The 21459-nt window shown below is 40.2% G+C and overlaps 1 protein-coding gene across 19 annotated transcripts in view; it reads left to right on the top strand.

Moving 5' to 3' along the window:
* Window positions 1-21459, top strand: part of GRIP1 (glutamate receptor interacting protein 1) — a 661865-nt gene that overhangs the window by 475270 nt on the left and 165136 nt on the right. For 15 of the 19 annotated variants that reach the window (XM_049115119.1, XM_049115116.1, XM_049115118.1 and 12 more), the window contains one exon: window positions 7060-7140. The exons of 2 other annotated variants lie outside the window; for them this stretch is intronic. In XM_049115119.1, the coding sequence (XP_048971076.1) occupies window positions 7060-7140 (81 nt within the window). Of the gene's footprint in view, window positions 1-7059; window positions 7141-15932; window positions 16020-21459 lie in introns of all 19 variants that reach the window. 2 more of the 19 variants (XM_049115127.1, XM_049115126.1) reach the window with 1 other exon arrangement.

Here is a 21459-nt window from a genome sequence, read left to right as displayed (position 1 = left end):
AATGGAAGCCCATGTATGACTCAGAAGCATCTGACTCTTGGAAAGATTGAGGGTGCATTTTTTGATTGGCCCTGCGAGGGGTAAAGGTTATTTTATCAGACATTAAGAACTACTTGGGATCAAAGAGGAGTACTGAGCCATATCTTTGAGTGTGTTTTTCTTTCAATTGTGTGAGGGCATGGTGCTTGTATATATACATTATTTTAATAAGTGTAAGTTATAAGTAAGTCTATTGTCAAAACCCTTGGACAGCTACCCTTCAGGAAATCTTGCTTACATTTTAGGATGTGCCATCAAACCACCAAGGCAGCCGACTGAACTGGAGGTCTAGTGTCTAAAAAAGAGACACACAATATACAGCCCTTACGACAGCTGTCTTGCAGTACATTCATACTGGGCTGGAATAAAATGTTCACGGGACCCAAGTACTGAAAAGATTATGGTCCCACATCACACAAAACTCCCATGTTAGCCAAAAATTAAAATGGCCTGTTTCTTGATTTTTCTGATAGCGGAATTCTGGATATGTTCTTGAAGTTGGAACTCCCTTCCTCTTCCCATGCATCCCCCCCACCAGTACCCTAAGCCCATGCTCCTTTTCCCCCTCAGCTACTGAGCTACTGAGACTCCGTTGCAGTCTCAAACCCACGAGGCAATAAGGATTCCTCAATCACCATTCCACGTAAATTTTTATTATCTTTTCTCCACGTTGATTCTTAGTTTGCACATAGTAGGCACTAAACTTTGTGGAATGTAATTGAATTCAAGGGACAGATTATTCCCTCCACAATGGATTTCATTTTGTTCATGCATGAAAAACAGAGGTTTCTTCTGAGTTTGTAATGACACGCATGAACATTGTGGCATGAGCTGCCTATCTCCCTGCTGCTAGGAAATGGTCATAATGTTTAATTGCACAAAATGCCTTTTTTTCCCTAATCAAGAAGTTAAGGGATCCGCTGGCTTAGCAGGTGCCTCAATTGTGCATAATTAGTTGCTAAGAATTGTTTAGCATTGGCTGATTAGTCTCAGCCAGAGGAAATTAATTTTTTTTTCTTGAACAAAGCTATGAACATAGCTAGAGATTCTTGAAACCACAGTCATATCCACTCCCTCTGGGAAGCCAAGAGACACTGGAATGGGGGAGGCAGGAGATGGAGAGACAAGCAGCCCGATTACACACGGATGCTATTTGACATCAGGCAACCATTCTAGGTAATGAGAACATGAGGGGACCTGAGTCCACTCCTCAAAGTGTGGTTCTCTTAGCTCCAGCTTGGGCTTCGATCGTGATGCAGAATGAAGCAGTACTCCTTAGACGCCTGCTGCCTACCTTCCAGGCTTATAAACACCAGCTTCACTTGGAATATGTAATCAAAACAAATGATATGTGTTTGCCTCTCCTGTGTTTGGCACATGAGGAGGAGATTGACCAAACTTGGGGGAATAAGAGGGACAGATGGTCCTCTCCATTGTTCCACTTCTGTTTTAAGTACATGGTTGACTAAGCCCTTTCTGTGCCTGTGTCACAGTGTCATTCTCCATTTAATGGAGGGCATTTTCCCTAGTCTCATGGGATGTCACTGTAAAGGGAAGCTGTGCTCTTCCTTCTTAAAACCAATATACAGCCCTTATGACAGTGAACGGCCATCAAGTGTGACAGTGATTATTTACCTGCTCAGATGTCATTAGGAAAGGTTGACAGTTCTGACACCCTGTGATGCCCTTAACGATTACTTAAAGCATTCCCTTCTGTGAGCAGTAGGCCACCAATTGAATGTCTGCTTTGCCGCTGTGGTGACTTTCAGTAAGGATCCCTTTTTAGATGATCCACCATCAAAGTCAAGGCTGGAAGTCCTGCATGAAAATCAGAATTCTTTTGCTTAAAGGCATTATTTTAAAGATTTTTGATAAATCTTTCTGTGGTCTAGATGAAAATTAAAGGAAATATATTTTTTTAAGATTTATTTATTTATTTATTTATGAGAGAGAGAGAGAGAGAGAGAGAGAGAGAAAGAGAGAGGCAGAGACACAGGCAGAAGGAGAAGCAGGCTCCCGGATCGCGCCCCGGGCCAAAGGCAGGCGCCAAACCGCTGAGCCACCCAGGGATCCCCAGGAAATATATATTTTAGTAAATATAACAAAGAGTCACAAATTTTTAAGGTGCGTGTTAATTCAATACTTAATATCTGTTGGGTGATGATGTGACAGTAAAGGAATAGGCTATAAATAAGCCTAGAAAAAGAAAAATCAGAGTTAGGAAGGAGAATAGCGCATAACAAATGCTTGGCTTTCTTCAGGTTGCTTATTTATAATAAATGCTCTAGTTCAAAAGTTGACTATAGTTCACTCATCTATCAGCAAATGTTTAATGAATGTGTGTCAGGCACTGTTCTAGAGATGTTATCTACTGATTTCCTTTCCTTAATATTAGGCCTCTTTTTTAATTCATTTATGCAATCGGATGGAACTTGAAAATCTACTTAGTGTCTCCCTGATAAGATAATGAAGTATTAACATGGATCTTATATTCACTGAAAATTTAAGCCCTTACTGAGGAACAGTGCATTGTATTGGCATTTATTTTAAATTTGTATGTTCCAAAAAGTAAACTTAAAACTATAGATTGGTTCTGTGGTACAATTTAAGTACACTTCATTTTAGAAGGGGGAATGAGATTTATATAGACACAAAAGGAATTAGCTATGATTATACATTTTCATAGCCTTCATAGTACAATTTTTAAAAGATTTTTATTTATTTATTCATGAGAGACACAGAGAGAGTGGGGGGGTGGGGCAGAGACACAGGAAGAGGGCGAAGCAGGCTCCATGCAGGGAGCCTGACGTGGGACTCGATCCCAGGTCTCCAGGATCAGGCCTGTGCTGAAGGCAGCGCTACACCACTGAGCCACCTGGGCTGCCCCATTGTAGAAATTAACTTACAATTATGCAAGCTCTCTGCTGAAGTGGTGTGTCCAGACTTACCTGTGTGACACAGAAGCATGCGACTAAGAGCCTATCAAACCTCATTATTCATCCAAGAGGAAATACCATCAGGAGGAAAGAACATGGGGAAAAAATTAAAGAAATTCAGTCCAGACTTACTCTAGATGTGTGTACTATAAATTTACTTCTTTGGACTTCAAGTCCTGACTATAATATGAAAGAGTGGTCTAAATCATCCCTTGTCACCATGAAATTTTAATGATATGGGACGGCTCAGTGGTTGAGCACCTGCCTTGGGCTCAGGTCGTGATCCTGGGTCCAGGGATCGAATCTCACATCAGGCTCCTTGCGGGGAGCCTACTTCTCCTTCTGCCTGTGTCTCTTCCTCTCTCTGTGTGTCTCTCATGAAAAAATAAATACAATCTTAAAAAAAAATAAATTCTAATGATGTGTCAACCAATCTCCATTAAGGAACACATGAGAAAACCACAATAGCTCTCCATGACTTTATGCTCAAGGATTAAAATGTACCCCAGACATTCTTATCCTTTAGTATCCTACGATGGAGCCATCAGCCATTGATTTATCCAGTGTCTTTTCTCCACTTCTACTTTCAACCAAAGTTTGAATCAAGAGTTGACTTTGAATAAATCACATCAAGAGTTGATATCTATTCTATGATGGGTAGCTTTTTATAAAAGGCCTGTATTACCTCCTAGAAGTTTAAAATAAACAGATATTCTTAGGAAACATTTCTTTAAAAACAAATGTTAGCCATCTGTATGTCTTCTTTGGAGACATACAAATTGCCAACAGACACATGAAAAAATGCTCAGCAGCACTCGGCATCAGGGAACTACAAATTAAAACCACAATAAGATACTGCCTCATACCAATCAGAATAGCTAAAATTAACAACTCAGGAAACAACAATTGTTGGTGAGGATGCGGAGAAAGGGGAACCCTCGTAAACTGTTGGTGGGAAGGCAGGCTGGTGCAGCCACTCTGGAAGACAGTATGGAGATTCCTCAAGAAGTTACCAGTAGAGCTACCCTATGACCCAGCGATTGCATTTATCCAAATGATACAAACAAAGTGATTCTAAGGGGCACATGCATCCCAGTGTTTGTAGCAGCGATATCCACAATAGCCAAACTATGGAAGGAGCCCAGATGTCCATCAACAGGTGAATGGGTAGAGATATATAGATATATGTACAATGGAATATTACTCAGCCATCAGAAAGAATGAAATCTTGCCATTTGCAACAATGTGGATAGAACTAGAGGGTATTATGCTAAGTGAAATAAGTCAGTCAGAGACAAATACCATATGATCTCGCCCATATGTGGAATTTAAGAAACAAAACAGATGAACATGGGGGAAGGGAAGGGAAAAAAATAAGATGAAGATTGAGAGGGAGGCAATCCATAAGAGATTCTGAACTCTAGGAAACAAATTGAGGGTTTCTGGAAGAGTGGTGGGTGGGGGGATGAGGTAACTGAGTGATGGACATTTCAAGGGCCATGATGTGATGAGCACTGGGTGTTACATGAAACTGATGAATCCCTAAATTCTACCTCTGACACGAATTTAAAAAACACACAAATGTTAAATGGTACCACGCTGCTGTGTTGCTGTGCTCCCCTTAACTCTCATGATAAATGTTACCAGGATTCTGACTCACTGACATTAGGAATTATTGTTTTCACTCTGATTGACCTTGGCAAGCTATTCTTAGATAATATCAAACTTACTTCAGTCTGGAACTTTGGCCAATACAACTTCGGGCTTCTAGAGAATTGTTTACTTTTGTTTATGCTTAGTAAGGGCACTCTTAATACTGGGAGTGGGACTGGGGCTGGGGAATGGATATGTAGGAGCTGGCCAGGTAATCATTTGTAATGTGGTTTCAGCCTTATAAGGATATGCTTACCTAGACTATCTCCGCTCTAAATCAAGAAAACTGTTTTCAAATATAAATGAAAAATTAATTTTACAAAGGTTGACTATTTCTATAGTGCAAAGTGGTAAATTTCTTAAAAATAAAATAAAATAAAATAAAAATAGCTCCTTAGAGTATTGACTGCAAAAACCCCCAGAGTCTCCTGGGCAAATCTCTTATTGCCCTTTAAGAAAATCCAATGCTGGATTCAACCCAAGACTTTAATTGGCTGGACTCTTGACAAATTGAAAACTGAAGAAAGCCTGTAGGCTTCCAAGATGCTGTCCCTAAAACTAGTTGTTATGATCTACATCTCCTTGGCTCAGTGCTCTGTACTCATAAGTATACAGTTTCAAAGTTTTGGATTATGACAGAAAATATATTTTAATTGGTTTTATAAAGAATCCTGATTTTCATAATGGTGGGTTTAACAGGTGCTGTATAAAGCATATTGCCTGGTCATTAAATCAGTACTGTGCGAAAAGCACTCAAATTCCACTCAGGTGGAAATGGTGGGGCAAATAGAGACTTTTGTAGTACAATGCTTACATTTTTGGTTGTGGTTTCTGATTATTGCATTTTCAAGGAGAAGAGTCAAAAATCTAGGATACTGTATCATAAGCACAAATGATGCCGTTGATTGTATTGGTATCTGAAAGTTAATAGATTACAGGTATGGTTGGAAGAACATAAAGAATTGTGTGACAAATGGAATATAAACACAAAACAGCGTGATTTCCATTTTTTAAGTTAATTGCAGATTACAGCACTGTTAATCTTTCCTTTTTGTCTTTGCTTATAAAGGCCTTGTTAGTTTTATGAAGAAATCGTGAATTATTTCAAACCAAAAGTATATCCTACAAAGGAATCGAGTTCCTCAGTTTTGAAACACAGACCACTCAGTTGGGAGAATTCATGTTTTCAGATGATAAAGCATATTTGCTGAATTAAATCCTTGTTATGTTTAATAGTTTACGATGTACAATATGGTTCTTTTTAATCATTTAATGATTTCCTATTACAAAAATAACCGCAACAAACCTACCTAACAGTGTGACCGGAGGTACCATTTGGCTCATCTGCCTTGACTACATATGCTTGTTAATTATTTTACATTGTGTCTACTCAGGCCATTTATATCTTATTCTTGAAAGTGTTTACGGTTGTCACGGTTGTCACGCAGATGTCTCTTACTTGATACAAATGCCCCATGCGAACTGGAAAGAATTCTTCCTTTCTTTTTTAACCCTAATATTTGCCATCCTAGAGCTTTACTCCTGTATTCCAAGCCAGATTACACCTTTTTCGATATTTAAATAAAAATCACTTTACTGAGAATTTCATGGACCCATCCCCTCCATGATCTTGCCACCTAGTGTGTTGCTCATTCAGCTTCTTTCCTAACTGTCCCCGGTATGCTGAGCTTTAGACCTTCTGGCTTTTCAGTTCTCTCTATGATTCTGCAGGTTATTTTTATCTCTTTCTAAAAGAGGGTGAATCAGTCCATTGCAGTATACGTCTTCTTTTGCCAAATCATCATTCCTTCCCTGTTCCCGACATAGCTTCTCTGGTCTTCCTCTAAATGTCCCTGTCCCTCCATTTTGCTCTGGATGCCATTTCGCACTTCCAAGAGGAGCCTACTAACTCTGTGTTGTCTTTATTTTCCTGCAATACTAATGCTCTGTCATCTGCTTATAATGCTCTGTCATCTGAAATATAATATTTCTTTTCATTTCCTTTGGTCTTCTGATTGTTCATAGTGCCCACTGAGCCATTTTATTCCTTCTTTGTCTTCCTCTTACTGACGTTCACCGATGCTTATTGATCAATGAATGTAGGTGACAGGCAAATAATTTTGTATGCTGTATTTGCATAGTTCTTATCATTTTATGCCTTCATGTACACGATAGCTTGATCCCGACAATCCTAAGAGGTAGATGAGAAAGTATCTCCCTCTTTTGTAGGTGAGAAAACGAGTGTTCAGAGCATTTGCAATGACTCATCCCATGGCTAAGTCAAAGTTAAGACTCAGATCTCCCAACTCTTTCTCCCATCCCATCCCATATCACCTCTCTCTCTGGCAGAAGGATTGCAATCCATTAAAAGATCTTCACTGCGTTAGAAACTGGATGGAAATTAACCAAACGCTTCATTGTACCTTTGCAGATGAGAGCCCCTACACTAAATCCGCCAGCCAGACAAAGCCGCCTGATGGAGCGTTGGCTGTGAGGAGACAGAGCATCCCAGGTTAGACCAGACTGTTGGATTTTTCAGCTGTTTTACTTTTGAACCCTGTTATTTGCTGATCCTGAATAGTTCCACCTTGGTAATAAAAATCAATGCTATTTCATAGGGTGTAGACCACACTCTACACGACTCGTTCGAAGGATGTTCATAAACGCTAGACTTTGGGAAAGCTTGCCAACTTGTGAGAATTCATCTTATGTGCAAATCCTTTGTAAAAATGACTTGAAGTTATGGCAGCTCTCACTCATTTACTGACTCTCTTCTCTGTTTCCAGGGGGTGACTTTCACAGCAGCATCTATTTCTTTACTGAGCCATACAAGGCAGGACAAAGGGGTTCGAAATTGCTGAGGCAGACATATATTTGCTGAATAACAAATTGCTCCTTTCTTCTTAGCTCTTTGAACCTGGATTTACTTGCACTGGGCAACTCTTGTAAAATTCTGGGGCTTTGTCTCCTTAGGAAGCTGTGATTGGGATTCTCGTAATACGATAAGTGATACCTGTTTTTTTCAACACAACATTTTGGACAAAAAGAATGCCTTTGCTCCAAAACTTCAATATTTTGAGAATGACACAAAAGTTCTGAAGGAGGGAAAAAATTCAAAATGCTACTCAAGCTTGGTGTGAACTAATTAAGTCATGGAAAACCTCTCATGGAAGCAACAGTACTTAAGCGAAGGGTGAAAACCATTAATACATTTGGACATTTATCAAAACTAACATCTTTATATGTTTTATACAAGTAAATTGAGTACAGCTAAACTTTAGCTATGGGATTTTAGAGCATAGTAGTTTAACAATTCAGGAGAAATAAAGCAGTGTTTCCAACGTGAAATCGAATTGTTTGGCAAAGTCCATCAGTGACAAGGGAATTTTTTTTCCATTTGAATAAGAGCTCAATTTGAATCCAGTTTCTGAGCACCCCTGCTCATGATTATTATTTACTTTGATAAGAATGACATGTGGCTATTTTTATTTTTATTCTGAAGGCTTGGGTTCATTATGAAAGTACGTGGCTTATAAAGAGGCGTATTATGAACGTGTTATACATCCTGGTTTGTGTGCTTTGAAGATTCTAAAGTAATTTGAATTCTATAATTAGATGGCATCACCCAGTGCCAAGATTTCTTCCATTTCATCCTATAAAACATCGTACTGAATTCTGGTCACATTTAGAAAAACTACTGTAGTCAGCTATGGGCTGTGTTCTCCACTTTCTCTTTGTCAGCAGTAAAGAAGTGCCCAAAGTTTGAAGTTCAAGGATGCCAGTTCCCCATCACTCCTTTCTTGGCTTCTCTGCATTAGCTAGTAGGCACTACTCCTCTGTTGGGAAGAGTGAAGAGACTTCCTAGTGTCCTTACCACTTCATGTGATATTGAACAAAAGCACTGTCTATGATCATGTTTTCCTTTCATGGTTACTAAGTTATAACACATGTTTGAGGGCCAAACTTTCCCCCAAAGTCATTAAGTCATTTTGTAAGTTACATGCTATGTATACAGAAGTCGTTCATCATAATCTTTAGTTCATGACACACGGTGATTCTTCTTTACAGAGCTTTTTCCTTTGGTCCTCCTTAGATCATTTTAATTAGAATCACAAACCTTTTTTTTTTTTTTTAAGGCTTCCTGGGTTATTTTCTTAGGGTTTAAACATGGACAAACACCTTTTTTTGTTCATCTCCAATGAGGTAGCAGCCAGAAGGGTGGTGGGTCTTGAGAATTCTCTTATTTAGAACAGTCCAAGAAAAAAAGACTTCACCAGCCAGAGGGCTGAGATACCAAAATGGTTAATAGCTGATCATTAAATACTATTATCATAAGGAGAAAATTAAGGAACTTCTTAGAAACTGCTTCCTGACTGACTTCTAACACATGGAGCTCTGAACTTTTAGTTACTTGACTTTACTGTCTTATTTAAAAGTACCTATTAATTTTTGTTCTGACAAAAAAAAAACAAAAAAAAAACAAAAGAAAAAGGAGAGGAGTCCTCCCTTGATCTATGGCCAAGAAGTCGCTTAAGGAGAGATCTAACCCAGTATCCATGAGTCTTAACCAGTTACCTACTATGTTTACTACCTTTAGTCTTTTTTTTTTTAATTTTTATTTATTTATGATAGTCACAGAGAGAGAGAGAGAGGCAGAGACATAGGCAGAGGGAGAAGCAGGCTCCATGCACCGGGAGCCTGATGTGGGATTCGATCCCGGGTCTCCAGGATCGCGCCCTGGGCCAAAGGCAGGCGCCAAACCGCTGCACCACCCAGGGATCCCACTACCTTTAGTCTTAATGAAGTCCATGAGAAAGAAATGCACAGAGGAAGAACCTAGGAAAATGCACGCTCTTTGTTAATTGCCAAAATGTTAGCTGAAAAGTCCTGAAATGTTCTCCTGTTGAACTCCATTGGGTCACATAGAGCCAGAAGAGCAAAATGCAAGTTTACAGCCTCTGTTCCTTCCTTCCTTCTGTGCTGACTCCCCAATCTTACTTTCCTCAAAGGTGTTTTACCACCTTGGTAGCAAGGAAAGTTATATCTAGAGAAAAAGGCAGCAAGGAATTGAAAGAAGGCCTAATCAGGTCTTTCTTGGCTAATCTAACAAACCCTGGATCTTCTCAGTGGGAGGGAGCTCTCAGGGCAGATGCAGCCCTATGGCCATTTGGTTGCCCCAGATACTATAAGCAAACACAAGGAAGCTGGAACCTTAAGGGAGCTCTGGTTTTCCTCACATCTACCCCCATACTCCATTCTCAACAACCCAAGGATGATGACTGAATATGATCCTTCGTGTTAGCACTTTCTCTGATGGAAAGGGTGAGAGTGTAGTGGAGGAAAGGTGTAGGGTAGTGGAAGGCATATTAAACTTCTCTATCCAAGTTTTTTTAGTTCTTTGAAACTTATTATACAAATGTAGACCTGACGCTTCCTGGTATAAATATCTATACACATATACATAGGCAAGATTTCTTAACATGGGCTCCCCTATTTTCATGGCATGAGAAAGAGCAACTTGTAATAATTCTGTCCCAAAGAGGTAACCTTGAATGTTTAACAGAAATAAAATTTGCTTTTCATTCACACCAAGACCCACTACCTCTGTCTAAACTCACAATTGCTGCAGCAATTATTTTATACTCACAAGTCAAATATGTGTCTTTTATTAAGTGGCAATTCCAACTCTAAGTCCTTTCATCCTCCTCCCTTTCTCTTTTCAACAAAGGGAATGAATTAAACATCTCTTAGGAGCAAAATACATTTGCTTTTGATAAAGGGGAAATGCATAATTCATGCTATTTGGAAATTTGTCATTTTAATCATGTCTCTTACAACGCTAAATGTGCAGGAAAAAAGTTTTTTTTAGCCTTTCATAAAGTTTTGTAAAATTTTAATAATGATGATAGTAGAAAAAAAAATAACACGAGTGTCTCTATGACACTGAAGTTTAAATTTAGATTAAAGGCCTATTAAGTCTGTTAAAAAATATATTAAGGTGTCACATTTTCAATCTCATTTCTGCCCATTTTTTTAATCAAAGAGGAAGAGGTGATTTCCAAGTACATTTTGAACTAACAGATCCTGCCATACATCTATGTTTATTAAAAAGAATCTTTTTATCTGTTCCCATTTATTTGACAGATTATTGGTGAGCTGAAATCTTGACCACTCGAAGGGTTTGTCCAAATTATTAGAGGAAATCTGTACTGACTCTTAGTTTAACACATTTTGCAATAATCTGTGGCTTTACCAACTTAGATATGAAGCATTCACTTATGTCTGTCTAATATCAATGAAGGGGAAAGATAGGATACTACTATAGACCTCAGGGCCTGGAGCTAGGGTATTATTTATTTGACATGCTTCTTCTTTCCAGGTTGGATAGCTTTCTTTGACTATGCTAGTCTTGACAAAGATTTCTGGGCAATTCACAAAGGCAAGAAGATATCAAGCATTCACATCAATAGTATTTCCGAACTTTTATGCCCCAGGAAAATTATCTTAACTCTGGAGCCAAAATGAGCTACAGAAGTTTGCATGGGATTTTTTTTCTTCCTAGAATATAAAAAATGACACTTCTCAGTTTGGCCATAATGGAATGAAGTGTATATCAGTTATTATTGCTTCTCACATTTGGTCTATTTGCTGGGGGAGTAAAACTATGGAGCCGAGTCTGACATGGCTATTAGCCCAAGATGTATTCACCCAGGCCGTTTAGAATACATCCAGGGAGACTCAACACCTACTGAAAAAATCAGTCTGGAAAATACTACAGGGCCCTTGGCACCACAGAGAAGCTGGTGACCTTGAATTATGGAAGAAAGGACGGGAACTTTGAAGGCTTTGCCTTCTCTGTCCAGCATCCTTCCCGTCTTTGTTAGCACACAATTTGACGCTTCATTGGTCAAAGTTTCCATTATTACAGCACATATAGTGTGACATTTACACTAGGATTTTATAGCTGTAACATTGTTCGGATGTATGAAGGGCATGTGCTCTGGTTTGGGGCTGGTTCTCCTTTCTTCTGTTTGGTTCCACCATTGAGTTCCCCCCAAAAATGGTCAAGTCTCACAGGTGGAAACCTAAAACCAGCCGACTTGAGCACGGAGGAAATGTCGTACAAAGGAAGGTGCTGCCCAACGTCTACGTTTATCAAATCATCACATTGTTCCCTTAAAGAATCTTACAGTCTTGACAACTACATCTCAATAAAGCTGGGGTTTAAAAAAAAGGTAAAGGACCAGTACATTTCCATTGTATGCATAAATGACTTAGAAAAGAAAATTTGATGTGTGTGTGTGTGTGTGTGTGTGAGTGTGTGTGTGAAGGAGTGGTTCATAGTGGTCCTGCAACTCTTATAATTTTCAAATTCTTTCAAAGATAAAAAGTCAAATAAAAAAAAAAAGGAATGATGGTACACAAATGCTGCTCAAAGATACTGCAGCAAACTCTGCTGTGAGGGAGAGAGTGGCCCACACAGGACAATAGCAAAAGACAAGCACCTCTGCTACTCAGTCAGGCTGTCCCTGCAACCTCAAACGCATGCAGCGGGCCAAGGTCAGGACAAGAGGACTAAGGTCCATGATGTGCCCTACCAGAGCCCCTCACAGTCAGCATTAAGAACACAAAACAGGGGCACCTGGGGGGCTCAGTCGGTTAAGCATCTGGCTTCAGCTCAGGTCGTGATCTCAGGGTCCCGGGATCAAGCCTCTCATCGGGCTCCTTGCTCCATGGGGAGTCTGCTTTTCCCTCTCCCTCTCTCTCTTTCTCTGTCAAATAAATAAATAAAATCTTAAAAAGAAAAGAACACAAAACAGCAGTGTTTACCAGCTTTCTAATTATTGAATATTTAAGAAATTAGCAAAACGATAAAGGATCTTTAGTGATAAATTTCTAAGATGATAGATCGAGACTATTGGGAGCTGCACAGATGTCTGAGAGTCTGTCCACACCTCTACCTATTTGTTTCGTCCAGAGTACTAGATCTATCACTCTATAGTGTGATCAAGTACTAACTAGATCTATCACTCTATAGTGTGATCAAGTACTAACTAACTAGATCTATCACTCTATAGAGTGATCAAGTACTAACTAGATCTATCACTCTATAGAGTGATCAAGTACTAGATCTATCGCTCTATAGAGTGATCAATTTATTGGTTTTTTTCTTTGTCATTCCCTCCAAGGTAAGCTACTGGAGGGCAGTCACAGCCTATGTCTTGTTCAGGCACGTGTGTACAGAGCACAGAGGAGTGCCAGGCAAACGGTAGGTCCTCAGGCCTTGCTTGGGGGATGGACGAGCCGCAGGTTTGCTCTGTGCAGAGTCTGTCCCCTTAGGGCTAAAGTACTTGGCTACAAAACAAGTATTCACAGTCTCTGTTTACCGTATATTCTCTGACTGGTGAAATGCTGCACAGCAGCTGTTCACCTGAGCCTTGAGGCCGCCCCGAGTGTGACATTTCCAAGGAAATCATCTGCTGCCCAAGACTAATGAGTGAAATAAATATAAGTCAGCTAGAAGCTAGGGAATTTTAAAGGCCAGAGGTCTCCCTCCAGCCTTATCTGTTTCCGTGTGAGCAGAAAATGTCTGTGCAGTCCTAGAACCCTGCAAAACCCTGCAAGTCGGGACAGAATTTAACAATAAAGTTGACAAGATGAGAATGAGTCATCCAGGTGTTCTGCTATAGGAAATAAAAGGCTAAAAATATATATATATGGGAAAATAGCCAGAGTCTATAAATAGACTGATGCAAAGCACAACTTATTACTTATTATGGCAGGTACACATTAAAGATTTCCCCTGGAGCACTGATCCACTTTGCTGCGTGGCTGCTTGTACGTACCGAGCTCTCAAATAACACCGGGCAAAACGAGAGCCAGCTTGATTTGTGTGTTCAGTGCTGCCGCTTTCATTAGCGATTCGGAAAAATGACAGTCTATTATGTTTGAACTTCTCTCACCCCTCGGTAAACGTGGGTGAAATATAATAAAGTGGTACATATGCAGCAAACAATTTTTAAACCATAACTCTCCGAGCATGCAATTTAGGGGGGAAATTATTTGTAGTGAATTAGTGCTGTGCCTTGATATTCCCCAAGCCCCCCTGTGCTTACAGGATTGGTGGCATTTGGTCAACGTCATGCTCTAGATACACATAGTAATCAGACAGAGTGACTGTGGTGGCCAGCACAGCCTCCCAGAGTCTGAAGATCATTTTACAAGGAAGCTCGAGGATATGTGCACAACAGCTATAAGGAGAAAGCCCTTTCCCTCTACTACTTTTGCACTGAAGAGAAATTAATTCTCCCAGTTTCCAAGTGAGGGAGATCTTCAATCAGGGTTTTTAAATCAAGTGACTTTAGAGAATTAGGCTGGGTGAAAGTTGTATTGATTGGCGCTAGGGAAAGTGAAGAACCTTCTTACACAATTTACTGTGGATCAGAGAGTTGGGCCCGTCGATATTCTCTTACGACATGGCTTGGAATTAGCTTCCCAGATCTGTCAATCACATGTCATCCTCATAATGTTGGTTATGTATCTGTGTTCTATTCATACTATAATTAATGTGGATTTCAATACATTTCTATTGATCCCCCTTTTTCTTAGCTTTACCCAAGCCTTTGTTATCTGGCTTTGGTATACTATTTATATTCTCTGACATAAATTTTTAAAATCTCTAACTCTAAAATTTTTGTAAAGGCTATGTGTCCTCTCAAATACATCCACTAGTGGTTATGTACTCCCATATTTCAGGAAGCACCAGCCTGGAATGAGATTCTTCTCAGAAGAAAGCACGTCAAGAACCCCAAAGCTGTGTACTTTGTTTGTTGATAAGTTGGTGTAGATTCACAGTGCAAAAATGGGTCATTTGAATGGGAGTAGAAAGCATTTAGGACTTTTTCTATAAAATAAGAAGAAATACCAGAAGAGAAACAGGAGGTTGAACAATATTAATCCAGAGCTCAGGGATAGACAAGAATGCATTGATCATAAGAGTAACCTAATCTAGAAAGAAAAAGTGAGAGAAACTATAGGTAATTATAAAAATACGAATTGCCATTCATTTCATGCTACGCTTCAAGTATTGGACTAACCATGTTAATAAATATTGATTTTTTTTTTCCTCACAATTCCTTCAGGAAGTAAGTTTTTTTCCTTCTTCTCTAATAGATGAGCAAACTCAAGTTTGGGGAGCTAAAATATCTTGCCCATGGTCACAGAGCCTAGAAAATAGTGGAGCTTAGGCAAACCCTAGATAAAAATCAAGTTCAACTAAAATCCTGAGCAGTGCATAAAACAAGAAGGCGGTGGAGGCGATCTTTAATGAGTAAGACATGTAAAGACTTGGCTTCTACAGGCCAACTGAACCTCTGCTCAGAAGTATCCAGAAAATGTAAGGTATCCATCTCAGTTACAACCAACTGGCACCCTTCACTGGGGTGGGTCAGTGAGTGAAGGCCGAAGTCATGGCGATCGTACCATTATCTCTCTAAGTAACAAAGACCTAAGAGAACCTGGGAGGAAAACTGGTGGTGCTTCAGGCTGTGCTGTAATTTCTTCTATACAGTTGTGATTTTCAGGGCTTCCAATTCAAGGGAAAAGATTAAAATTGGCCAAGTGGGCTTGTAAATACTTGTTCTTAAACTGGTAACACTATAGCTCTATACTTCATGTTTCCCTTTTAAAACTTTGGAAGAATACAGAGCTTAAAGATAACACTGAATAAATCAATCCCTTTGTTCTGTGGCAGAGCATTTAACCTTTCAAAGACGTTTCTAAAATCAGTTCATGTATATCACCCCATTATCGGATTAAATGAGTAAAGACTGACCCCAGGCAATGTGCTCACTCTCTCTCCATATATATATAATATATGTATATGCACACATTTTTATATTCTTTTAAAATTAAACATTCTTACACGTTCCTAAAGTGTATTACTGAATTACATGTTTAACTGGTGTTACAGGATTTCTGCTTCATAATACTTTATAGAGCCTGCCAAATCTCTTTTTCTCTTTAGGAGTTTGATTGCACCTCTGGTTCTTTCCCGTTTTCTGCATAGAATGTAAACAGTTTGCACATCGATCCCATGTCTTTTACCCTTGCATTCTTGGCTGCATTGCTTTTATTTTTTCTCCAGCCAGGCTTTTATTTGCTCCCTAAATCCATTATAATTAACATAATCTCTCTTTTTTTTTTATTCTGAGTTTTTATCGAAACTGACCCTTATGCAGTCATTCAACATTTAATCATTCAACAACTTATTGGGCACCTACTATGTGCCTTTTACTATCCCAGGTACTAGGAATATCCTACAAGCCTCTGTCTTCCTGGAGTTGGCCCACTAGTGGAGGAGACATACATTCAACAAGCGCCTAACATAAGGTCAGACTGTGCTAAGTACAATAAAATGGAATAAACTAGTATATGGGGTAGAAAGTAGTGGGTACAGAAGGACATGGGCTCTTGGTTTGCAAGGAAAGTCAAGGATGGGCTCTGGGAGGAATTAACATTTGAGGGATCCTAAGATGAGGGTGAACCACATAATGCTCTGGAAGAAGTAGAGTGTAGACCAAAAGAATAGCAAGTGCAAAGGCCCTGAGGTCAGAACAAATTTGCCTTGTTAAAGAAACAGAGAAAATCGGCATGGCCAGCAAGGGAGAAGTAAGACTGAGAATGGTAAGAAATGAGGTCAGGGTATGCCTAGCTGGCTCGGTCAGTAGAGAATGCAACTCTTGATCTCGGAGTTGTAGGTTCAAGCCCCACATTGTAGAGATTACTTAAAAGTGTCAAGATTGCTTAAAAATAAAACCAAGGAAGGAAGGAAAGAAGGGAAGGAAGGAGGGAGGGAGGGAGGGAGGGAGGGAAGGAAGGAAGGAAGGAAGGAAGGAAGGAAGGAAGGAAGGAAGGAAGGAAGATAGATAGATAGATAGATAGATAGATAGATAGATAGATAGATGTGGTTGGAGAGAGAGAGAAACAATGATGGGTTCTGTAGAGCTTGTAGCCAAGGTAAGGGTAAGAGTTTGGAACTTAATCTGAGTGTGACCCAAAGCTACTGCCGGGGTTGAACAGTTGAGGTACGATACAATTCTTTTTAATATTTTATTTTTTTTTTAATTTTTATTTATTTATGATAGTCATACAGAGAGAGAGAGAGAGAGAGGCAGAGACACAGGCAGAGGGAGAAGCAGGCTCCATGCACCGGGAGCCCGATGTGGGATTCGATCCCGGGTCTCCAGGATCGCGCCCTGGGCCAAAGGCAGGCGCTAAACCGCTGCGCCACCCAGGGATCCCTACAATTCTTTTTAAAATCTCTCTGGTTTCTATATGGAAAATAGACTTGAAGGACACAAAGGTGGAAACAGGAAGATCAGTTGCCATTGCAGTATTTCAGACAAGAAATGATGGTGGGTCAGGCAAAGATGATGAAGGTGCAGGTCGTGAAAAGTGGTCAAATTTTGAAGAAAGACTCCCCAGAACCTAATGAAAAGTGAGATGTGGAATGGGAGAAGAAAAGAAAAATCTAGAAGGAGTCCAAGGCCTTTGCTCTTCACTGGATGAACAGAGGTGCCATTTATCGAGATAGCCACCGAGAAAGACCTAGATTGGCAGAAGGGTGCATAGGGAACTCAAAGGAGAGGCCCTTGGAGATAAAAATTTTGGAGGCATCAGCCATATGTACACCCGTGGCGATGGGTGAGATCATTTAGGCGGTGTAGATTAAGGGTGGGGTCTGAGGCCTGAGGTTGGAGCACACCAGGCTTCAGAGGTCAGTAGTGAAGAAATAGAGGCAGTTGAAGGAGAACCAGGAGAATGGAATCCAAGCTAAGACCCACATGTCACTGAGGAGGGAGAAACAAATTGCATCAAATATTGATGATAAGATGAACAAGATGAGGCCTGAGAATTGACCATCAGATGGTCTAGGAAGTTATAAGTGACTGGTTCCAATAACAGGGTATGAGCAAAAGCCTGATTTGAGTGGGTTGAGGTAAGAATAGGACAGAGAAGACAGAGAAGGTAAACAGAGACAGAGAAGGTAGGCAGTTTTTTCAACCTCTCAGATAAACTATCAAGAGAAATAGAAAAATGGGACAGTAGCTGGAGAGGACATGGTATCCTGGGAGAGAGGAACTCTTTTTTTTTTTTTTTTTTTAACAAAATATGGGAGAGGTAACTGTGCTTGTGTACTAATAGGGTTGATTCCAGTGGGATGGGAAGAGGGAGAGGGGATAAAAGCAAACCCAAAGTCTTTGAAGCAGCTAGAGGGAGACCACCTAGCATTCAGTGGGCCTATCAGCAAAAGGCAAGGCAAACAGAGTCCAAGGGCACGATGGGAAGGAGGGTGGTAGGTTTCCTGCTGAGAGTGTGTGTGTGTGTGTGTGTGTGTGTGTGTGTGTGTGTGTGTGTCTTCTGACTACTTAGTGGAAAAAGAGGTGAGATCATCACAGAGAGTAAGGTGGTGAAGGGAATGGTTTACGCTAGTAGAGAGGTATCATTCCAAAGGCTGGGAGAGTGGATTGCCTCGGGCAATTTGCAAGGATTCGCATGCAGCCCTGGGGCTCTCTAAGTAAATAGGATCCTCTCTGCTCTTGCACACCCTACCTCTTCAAATCAAAAAAAAAAAAAAAAAGGTTAAAATAAACTTACCCACCTAATGCTGATAGCCCACATTGCCGCCTTACCTTCCATCATTTCCCCTGGGAGCTCTCCTCCAATTTCTCACTTCCATGATCATGTCTTTCTATGAACACCCAGAATATTATGTGTTTTTATTGAGCCTTTTTTTTTTTTGTCAGGTTACCTCATGCTGTCTCAAGATGCTCTGCAATTATTTTTCTGGAATCTAGACTTATCTCTAATTTGTGGTTAGAGTCGCTTAAATTCAAGACAGTATTTCTTTTCCCCCTCACAGGGTTCGTAGCTCAGGGAAGGTCATGTTGGTTGTGTTAAAGGATCTGATCACTGTTGTACATCCAGCATTACAAAATAAAGAAATGGGGGCAGATGGATCGGGTACCTGGGTGGCTCAGTATTTGAGCGCTTGCCTTTGGCTCAGGTCGTGATCCCCAGGGTCCTGGGATCGAGTCCCACATCGGGCTCCCCGCAAGGAGCCTACTTCTCCCTCTGCCTGTGTCTCTGCCCCTCTGTGTGTCTCTCGTGAATAAATAAAATATTAAAAACACACACACATCAAATAATGAGGTGGAATGTGTACAACTCATAATATTCTTACTGCTTTTCCTCCAAAAAACATTTAAACCTAACACACTTTCATGTGCACACATGCACACACACCTTTCTCTTTCTTCTTTCCTTCTTCCTTTCTTTCTCTTTCTTTCTTTTTCTTTCTTTCTTTCTTTCTTTCTTTCTTTCTTTCTTTCTTTCTTTCTTCTTTCCTTCTGTTTTTCTGTTTCCTCTTCCAATATAGGAAACTCCACATCCAACTTCTGCTTCAATATTTTTAGAGACAGGAAATTTACTACCTTACTTAGCCACCACTTATTTTTTATATCACTACTTGTTAGGCACTATTCTTCATGCCAATGGCCTAAAGTTTCCTAACCTTATACTTGTACCTACTGGCTCTTCTAATTCTCCTGAACTTCCCCAAAGTACATTTTTCAAGTCCTTTCATGCCCCGATCATCTCTTCCCTGAGCTGTTGTCATGGTTGTAGTTGTTTAACCAGGTAAAGCAGGTCCGTTCCTTCCACCTTGTTCTGCGACATGCTCTCCACACCCAGGTAGTCTTTCTCGAGTTTGTTAATGCCATTTACCCTGTGGCAGCCAAAAGGGAAGAGCTCCTCTCACTGAAGAGAACACAGTGTGAGAAAACCATCTCTTTCCCTGATCTGGATGCTCTATGGGATTAATGCAGATTACAATCGTATTTTTAAATGAAATAGTGAGGTTTGTTTATCCTGAGCTGGCACTCAGTGGGTGTTGTTTTCATGAATTATCCCTAAGAGTCAGTCTTTCTCCCTTGAGCAGCAGCTCTCTGGATAATGCTGGGCCTTCGTTCAGTTGTCCTCACATTTACTTCTGTATTCAGCGAGTAAAATCTGAGAAGAGGGAAGGGTACTAATAATTGTGGGGCATCTATCATGTACCAGTCTTATTTATTCAAAAGGGATAGTTAATTATCTCAATTTTACGGAGGAAGAAATTAAGGCTTATGGAGGCTTAAGGGACTTGCCCAAGTTTACGCAACGACAAAGCCGGTATTTGAGTTTAGCATCCCCTTAATCCGGAGCTCCTCGTCTTTCAGCTACATACTCAGCTCTCAAATGATTTGGCTCATCTTTGCAACATGGTGGAAATAGTCTCTATTCCTGCTCATCACGTATATTTACCATTCTTCTTTTTTTTAAGATTTTATTTATTTATTCATGAGAGACACAGAGAGAGAGGCAGAGACATAGGCAGAGGGAGAAGCTGGCTCCATGCAGGGAGCCTGATGTGGGACTCGATCCCCGGTCTCCAGGACCACGCCCTGGGCCAAAGGCAGGCGCTAAACCTCTGAGCCACCCAGGGATCCCCATTTACCACTCTGCTTAGTAGCGAATTAACCACGAATTTGACAAACATCTAAGAGTGTTAAGAATTTGGGGCATAAGCAGTACCAAGGACAGAGCTCGGAAGTACCCCACCAGGAACCTTGACCCTCCTCATGTTGATCCTCATTCGCAGACTTTGGTTATCATCCTCAGTGAGCTCTAAAACCACAGGCTTTGAGTTCGGAGTACTCTGTCCACAGGTTATCATGAGAGATCTTTCTCAAAGCCCACTGAAAGACTCAAGTATGTATTTACATTATGTTGTTTTTATATATAATGTTGATTTGTATGCCTTATTCTTCAGTGGTGTAATAATCCTTTCTAAAATTTTGCCAGGACATGCCCTTAATCCTAGAGATCTGTGATTTCCAGAGCCCTTCATGGTAGAAATTAAGATGCTTACTCATTCCTATTCCTTTGGCATATCTTTCATTTTCATCTTCATTTTATGATCACATCTGTACATTCTTTTAATGCCGGGGTGGTGTGGGGCGGGGAGTAATTTATCTGACTCTAGAAAGCTGCATAAAATACATTTAAAACAGCCAAAACAGTATTTTAATATCACTTTACCTACCTTTGGCATGTTTTTTCTCATACATTAATGTAAAATTCTCTCTTTTCTAGTTTAAGATCATTCTTAGACACCGCTGGAGATGTGCATCATTGGAATTGAGTAGCTCAGCATTTCATCATGCTAACAGTAACATTATCCCAGCTTCTACCAGCAGTAGGCTTCTACTCCATGCTCTTGTTCTGGCCTGGAGAGCTTGGAAAAATCCTTCTAGTTGTCCTTTACATCTCTAATAGTTCTCAAGTGAAAAAATTGTCCATATTCTAATAAAGCATATCCAAGAATTATTCTTTCTAGAAGCCCACGTGAAGGTGCAGTAACTATGGTGGCAAGAATTCACCCTCTGCTCTCAGGAGCAAGAAATAAAGGGAAGAAAATATTAGGAATTTGCAAAAAAATGAGATGGCAAATATTTAAATTATCTCCAGTGCCATCAAGGATACAGGAAAATAGAAGCATATATTGTTGGTAGGAATATAAATTTCTGGGATCCCTGGGTGGCGCAGCGGTTTGGCGCCTGCCTTTGGCCCAGGGCGCGATCCTGGAGACCCCGGATCGAATCCCACGTCAGGCTCCCGGTGCATGGAGCCTGCTTCTCCCTCTGCCTATGTCTCTGCCTCTCTCTCTCTCTATGTGACTATCATAAATAAATAAAATTAAAAAAAATTTAAAAAAAAAAATAAATAAATT

This window comes from Canis lupus, chromosome 10, assembly GCF_003254725.2.
Source record: "Canis lupus dingo isolate Sandy chromosome 10, ASM325472v2, whole genome shotgun sequence".
Lineage (NCBI taxonomy): Eukaryota > Metazoa > Chordata > Mammalia > Carnivora > Canidae > Canis > Canis lupus.
Note: the sequence above shows the minus strand (reverse complement) of the source record. Positions and strands in the feature narration are given on the sequence as shown.